The following is a 7553-nucleotide window of genomic DNA, read 5'->3' on the forward strand; positions in this document are numbered from 1 at the left end:
CGAACAAGGCCATCACTAAAGCCAAGACTCTTCCTTATCTTCTACTATTTTGTTCGAGAAAAAGTCTATTTGTGCATTGAAGGAGGCTATCAGCAAGACCAAAACAATACAAAGACTGGAACAGTGTCAGTCTTGCTTTACTCATTACTCATTACTAGTATTCACCCTTGTTACCGATCTCGGTAAAATCAAATTTAATTTAATGATTTAGTGGTAACAATATTGGAAACTTAACACTAGCTCAAAAAAATCGATTACTAATTTTTAAATTAAAATATCTATTTTCTAACATTTAAAATAGCTTTTAAATTAATAGATATTGAAATCTTAATTTCATTTCTAAAAAAAAAAACACATTCGACTTGCGTACTTTATTTTTGATCACACCTCATATATAGTCACCGTTTTGGTTTGCCATCTACATGAAATAAGTTGTAAGAACAAATAAAACAGAAAACGTTAAATACTGTAGTCATCTGTTTAACGTTTGTAAACTCGAAAACATAAATAAACAAAAACGCTTTATTTAAAAGCATCCACAATAAAAAAAAACATGACTGATACTGATGGTAATACGTTGTTTTTTATTAAAAAGCAGTTTATGTATTGTGTCCCACTAAAGCAATTTAATTGGAAGGTAAATAATGACACGTGGTAAGTTAAAAGTTGTTTTGTAATTATTCTTGTTGTAGAATTTGTTTGAAAATGTCTCCATAGATGTTCAAGAAGTCCTGACTAATAACACAGTTAATAATTCAATCTTAATTAAGTATCCGATTAAAGCAAGCTATCAAACTGCGTTTTTAAAATTTATTATAAACAATTTAGAGAAGAAGAAAACTGAAATCCACGACTGTGTATATGAAGCTTTGGGACGAACGATGGCGCTGCCTGTCCCATCTGCATATCATTTTAAACATTTTATATTTCAAAATTTAGATCCAATTATAATACAAGAAAGCACAAATATAATTTCAAGTGGAACTACAGGACTTAGCGTTTGGGAAGTAAGAATATGAAAGATTTTAATAGAAAACTCATTCACTTTTAGTGATGAGCAAAATTGATCTTGATCTTGGTCTTGCGGTCTTGACCTTTTGCAAGACTGTCTTTATAGTAGCAAGACCAAAATGAAGATTGAACGAACAAGAGTAGACTAAAACCAAGACTGAGTATTCAAGACCAATACTAAATACGCAAGACTTAACGAAAAATGATTACTTCCAGTTGATTTTAGAAATAAATTATTGGAAGCAACATTAATATATTCTTTTCTTGGAACAAAACATTTCTAGTATTTTAAATTTTCAGTTTGCAATAGATTTTAACACTGAATATATAAAAAAAACACACTTTACCACTGTTTAAAAAAGGAATGTCCCCGCAGTATTATTTATTCCCATGTCTGGATAACACATGGTTGAAATATAGAGGTACACTTTTTTTTTCGATATTTTTCTTCTTTCAATAACCTTGTACTATTTTTTCGATAAAATGTCAATTTATGCGTTGAAGATTATGTTCTCATAACTATCGACAGTATTTTCTTAAAAAGCCATGAAAAACTTGCGTGTATATCAGAATATTTCAGCATTTAAGACAATCATTGTGTCGGTAAATAAAAAAATATTAAAAAAGTATCACATTAAAAGAGCAATATCAAAACTTANTTCTTTTCCGCCGCGCCCACTGTCCATGTTTCGCACCCGTACAATACCGTGCTCCAAACATACACCTTTAACAACCTTTTTCGAATTTCTAGATTAACCGTTCGCGAGCATAGAAGTGATTTCTTTTTATTAAAGGCGATACGACCCTGCGCTATCCTCTATTTTATATCCTTACCACTCCTTCCGTTCTGACTTATCTGACTTCCTAGGTATCTAAAATCAGCCACTTCTTCTAATTTTCGCTCTTTCCCTATATTTTCTTCCCTTGCATACCAGTATTTTAGTTAAAAGAAAAACAGAAGTAAATAGTAAATTTTTGCGGAAGCGGAAACGAAAGCGGATGCGGAAATGGAAGTATAATGATTTTTTTGGCTTCAAAATTGCACTTTTAATTTAAAACTCATAATAGTAAGCAAATATTATACAAAATAAATAAACGATGTAACTGCGTTGGTTGGTTTAGGCCCTAAACTGTAATAAAGTTATTTGCACAGGGATAATATCATTATTAACAATATTTTGCCGGCTGTAAGGCTACACATTGTCGTTAATACTTCATAAACATAAATGGTTGATAACAACGTTACAATGGGGTCGCTGAAAATTGGCGTAGGTACCTGTCAAATAAGCAACGTTATAACGAGCAATTCCATTTAAATTGTGTTTTGAAAACGGTCAAGTTCAGCCAACAAATAAAAGTAATAAATATTTACGACTTGTTTGGTTGTTCCAATATAATGATTTTCAAAAAAAATGAGAAATAAGGTTTTATTATGTTCTGATAAGTTTTCGTTATAAAAGTGCGGAACCACATGCAGAAGCTGATGTGAAAAAGTATGCGGAACTTCCGTAGTTTCGGAAGCAGAAGCAGAGGTCTGTTGCAACACTAATGTCGTAGAACACCCGACCGGAACAAATGATAAATTTTAGTCAAGATATTTTCTAAAAAAAATACCAACAAACATCTAAAATATGGATTCCTTAAACGCTATCTGCTCACAATATATCTAAACATTTAGAAATTTTGATTTCTTAAGGAAGAGAAATATTTACATTTATGCCCCAGAATTACGTAAATTTTGAAAATTTTAATTGTTTATATCACCTCTTTGGATGATTAATTCTTTATTTCTTGCCTTTCACAGCGCCTCAAAACAAAGCATCTTTTATTAAAAAAAAATATTTATTCTCAAATTATACTGTATTATGTTTAATGAATAATAAAATTCGTAATACTAAAAATACTTAAAAATGATACTTTTGATTAGGCGTCTGTTGTTTTATCAGAATGGTGTATAGCAAACAGGGAGAGATTGAAAGGAAAAAGTATATTAGAACTAGGATCTGGATTGGGATTAACAGGAATTACAATTTCTCGATTCTGCAATCCAAAAATAATACGGTTCAGCGATTGTCATCAACAAGTTTTCGATATTTTGTCGCGCAACATAAAATTAAATTTGGAAAATACCTTGTCGACATCTGATATGTCTAAAAGTGAATCTCCAGTAATTCAAAAATTTGTTAGTGATAATCAGATAGTAGAAGTGCTAAAATTATTTTGGGAAGAAATCGACGAAAACTTCTGTAAAAGTAAGGAAATTGACTACGTTCTTGCAGCGGACGTCGTTTACGATTCATCCATTTTTCCAGTCCTTATAAACGCTCTAAAGCTTCTTATTTATTATTGTAACGTAACAGTAATTTTTGCTTGCACCCAAAGAAACCCAGAAACTTTGGAGTCATTTCTGAAAACTGTCGGTAAGTGTAGATATAACTTTACCATTACTTTTTAGACTAGTGTTCATCGAAAGAGAAAATAGTAAATGTACGATACTACTTAATTTAAATTTATCTAGTAATCATTGTTGTTAATCACAGTTCGTTAATAAAACGATTATTTTAGTCGACAATTCACTTTCACTAACTAAATTAAATGTTCCCGAACAAAAAGAGTTCATCTGGCCGAATGACGTTCCTGTGAAGATCTTTTGTATTCATCGCGACGAAGTGAAAGGTAAAGCAAATATCATTCGAATTAATTCTAATTCATAAATTAACTCTCACAAGAAGCAAAAGTAATTAACCGGTTTCTGTAAACGGAACTTAACTTTTAAGTACTTTTCTTTAATCATTTATTGGCCAATTTGCATATAGCACAGGTGAACCGAGAATTGAACATAGGGATATTTAATTATAAGCAATAATCAAACGGTGGCATCATCTTTTGAAAAATGGGACGTGGTATAGGAAAATTCGTACAAGTACCTTCGACTATCATTTCATATATGGTCTCGTGTGTTAGTGTCATCATCATCATCATAAGGTCGACAGTCTAAGACTGGTTGGACACGTACCTCCACTCTTTCCTATCCTGAGCTAAACTTCGCATTTCCTTAAAACTACAACAACTCACATCCTTAACAATTTGCGAACAGTAATCTAACCTAGGTCTACCTCTAGCGTTGATTGAGGATTGACTTGCCTCTAATATGTCTCTGACTAGACCTTCATGCCTGAGAAGGTGTCCTACCAACCTATCTCGCCTATTTTTTATTGACTTCCATAGAGTCCTCTGTTCTCCTATTCTTTCCAATACCTCTTCATTTCTAACCTTTTCTACCCACGATATCCTCATCATCCGCCTATAACACCACATTTCGAACGCTTCTAACCTTTTCTTTTCCGCCGCGCCCACTGTCCATGTTTCGCACCCGTACAATACCGTGCTCCAAACATACACCTTTAACAACCTTTTTCGAATTTCTAGATTAACCGTTCGCGAGCATAGAAGTGATTTCTTTTTATTAAAGGCGATACGACCCTGCGCTATCCTCTATTTTATATCCTTACCACTCCTTCCGTTCTGACTTATCTGACTTCCTAGGTATCTAAAATCAGCCACTTCTTCTAATTTTCGCTCTTTCCCTATATTTTCTTCCCTTGCATACCAGTATTTTAGTTAAAAGAAAAACAGAAGTAAATAGTAAATTTTTGCGGAAGCGGAAACGAAAGCGGATGCGGAAATGGAAGTATAATGATTTTTTTGGCTTCAAAATTGCACTTTTAATTTAAAACTCATAATAGTAAGCAAATATTATACAAAATAAATAAACGATGTAACTGCGTTGGTTGGTTTAGGCCCTAAACTGTAATAAAGTTATTTGCACAGGGATAATATCATTATTAACAATATTTTGCCGGCTGTAAGGCTACACATTGTCGTTAATACTTCATAAACATAAATGGTTGATAACAACGTTACAATGGGGTCGCTGAAAATTGGCGTAGGTACCTGTCAAATAAGCAACGTTATAACGAGCAATTCCATTTAAATTGTGTTTTGAAAACGGTCAAGTTCAGCCAACAAATAAAAGTAATAAATATTTACGACTTGTTTGGTTGTTCCAATATAATGATTTTCAAAAAAAATGAGAAATAAGGTTTTATTATGTTCTGATAAGTTTTCGTTATAAAAGTGCGGAACCACATGCAGAAGCTGATGTGAAAAAGTATGCGGAACTTCCGTAGTTTCGGAAGCAGAAGCAGAGGTCTGTTGCAACACTAATGTCGTAGAACACCCGACCGGAACAAATGATAAATTTTAGTCAAGATATTTTCTAAAAAAAATACCAACAAACATCTAAAATATGGATTCCTTAAACGCTATCTGCTCACAATATATCTAAACATTTAGAAATTTTGATTTCTTAAGGAAGAGAAATATTTACATTTATGCCCCAGAATTACGTAAATTTTGAAAATTTTAATTGTTTATATCACCTCTTTGGATGATTAATTCTTTATTTCTTGCCTTTCACAGCGCCTCAAAACAAAGCATCTTTTATTAAAAAAAAATATTTATTCTCAAATTATACTGTATTATACTTTATTATTTATATGAAAAACTGGCTGAAAGTATGTATTTATACGAATTTAGCTTTACCATAATAATAATAGTAGAATATTCCTATGCTCGGTTTTACAGTTCACCGCTAGTGTATGCGTTATAATTAGTTACATAAGTGTAAAATTAGTTGCTTTCCGTATATAGTTCGTCAATACATAAATTAACCAATTAGTTTTTTAAAGTAAACAAGGAATACTGCGTAATTGATTTTTTAATGCACGTTACAGGTGCATTGATTAATGTACCAACTGCCTACTATAAACTATATATATGCACTTTTTTAACCGCGATTTATTGTTACTGCATCCTGAAGCTATTTTGTTTATCTGTCGTGTTATACGTATTAGGTTTATTCGAAGATTTAACTTTATAATTTATCCTTAAAATACTGACTACCATTACATTTTATGCTTTTCACACACAAACATATTTTTTTTTAGATTTTAACATCGGAGTCAGTCAAGTTGAGTGAAACTTATGGATTTTTCTTTAACATTTCAGCATTCCACATTGTACATACAAATGTAGGTAAACAAAATAAATAAATGTACTGATAAGTCATTAAGTCTTTGAAAATCGACAGTATATTGTTTTATTTATAATTTTTTGCAGCGGAGTCTTAATACTTAAGTTACTACAGTCAAAAACAAGAAATTTTTATTTATAACAATTTAAAAATAATTTAAGAATAATTATATTTCTATGCGTCTTCGATTACTAAAAAGTGCCCTACCTATGTATGTAGCAATATAAACGATTTAACGACCTTTAGCTAATAACATTGTTGATTTAAAGAGAAATTACTATTAATACCTATACATAACGTGGGCTGCAGAAATTTTACTACTTAAAGACAACTGCATATTAGTAATTCACACGAATTAGCATACGAATTATTGGTGCGTTTATATTATTATACGTAGGTGCAGGCCTCGACGTAGCTGTGGAGGAGGAGTGTCTAGAGAATAAAGACAGGATATCTTCCGTTTGTAAGAACGAGAAAAACGATATGCCTTTAGTGTGCATTATTTATTGGGGACTTTGCCTTCTTATTTCGACTGTACTATACTTAAGTAAAGACGCATTGAAAACGTATGTCACATTGGAAAAACTAAGTGAAATCTCGAAGTGGAAAATCACAAACCGGAAGACTGGAAGTGGGTGCAATTGTAAACCTTTGTATTTAATTTGATTTGATTGATTGCTTTTTATTCGTAAATGAAATAGCGGGTTCAATTACCACTCCTCAACTCAAAATCTCAAGTTGCTCCCCAGTTACGGAAGTTAACTCTGTTTAAGTTGTTTTATTACGTGTAGTAATAACGCGGTACACCTTAATAAGTCTGTAATATTGCGGCTCGTGCAGAATTTTCTTTTCCGAATATGTGGCACACATCCTCTTGCATGATGCATTTGAACAACAACAGCAAAAACTATTGCCTGCCCCAGTAAAATACCGTTAATAATTAATTAACTGAAATAAGCACGGATGGCAGTAAATGCCTCGCCATTCGACCAAGCCACAAAATGGCATTAAAAAGGAATATCTTCAACGAAGCGCTAAGACTATAACGCAAATGATGTGGTGTATTTAATAGTTAATTATCGATCAATTGAACGAATGAAAAAAACTGTTAATGGCACGAGGCATATTCAAGCAAACACGAAACAAAAACGATATACAGGAAGAAGAGCTGGTGCTAAGCACGTAACTATTAATCGAGCAATTTGTATTATACGGTAATTAGGCATTGATGTTGGTATTTTATGAGCAATTTCAAACACATGTGGAGAGTGCAATTTAAGATGAATTACATAGAAATTACGCAGGTCAACAACATTTTTGTCGCGATTAAACTTTTCAAATATTTCAATAATATAATTCGAAGTGGTCTGTATTCTGTCGAAACTGCCAGACGCGGATCGCGATTTCGATCTTTTTGGATCTCATCAGCGCGTCGCAGGCAGCTCCG

At 32.3% G+C, this 7553-nt stretch overlaps 1 protein-coding gene across 1 annotated transcript; it reads left to right on the forward strand.

Annotated features, from left to right (window-relative positions):
- The first annotated feature begins 471 nt into the window (after positions 1-471).
- On the forward strand, positions 472-6141 carry LOC108744535 (protein-lysine N-methyltransferase EEF2KMT). Its single transcript, XM_018480352.1, has 5 exons — positions 472-637; positions 693-1007; positions 2939-3431; positions 3577-3687; positions 6021-6141. The coding sequence occupies exons 1-5, from the start codon at positions 554-556 to the stop codon at positions 6050-6052; spliced, it is 1035 nt and encodes a 344-aa protein (XP_018335854.1). The 5' UTR covers positions 472-553; the 3' UTR covers positions 6053-6141.
- The last annotated feature ends 1412 nt before the right edge of the window (positions 6142-7553 follow it).

The sequence above is a fragment of the Agrilus planipennis genome, unplaced genomic scaffold (genome assembly GCF_000699045.2).
Source record: "Agrilus planipennis isolate EAB-ADULT unplaced genomic scaffold, Apla_2.0 scaffold28, whole genome shotgun sequence".
NCBI lineage: Eukaryota > Metazoa > Arthropoda > Insecta > Coleoptera > Buprestidae > Agrilus > Agrilus planipennis.

Coding starts and splice junctions, on each gene's coding strand:
- LOC108744535 (XM_018480352.1), top strand. CDS start 554: ATGACTGATACTGATGGTAATACGTTGTTTTTTATTAAAAAGCAGTTT. Junction 638..692: donor TAAAGCAATTTAATTGGAAG/GTAAATAATGAC, acceptor TTCTTGTTGTAG/AATTTGTTTGAAAATGTCTC. Junction 3,688..6,020: donor TCATCGCGACGAAGTGAAAG/GTAAAGCAAATA, acceptor ATTTTTTTTTAG/ATTTTAACATCGGAGTCAGT.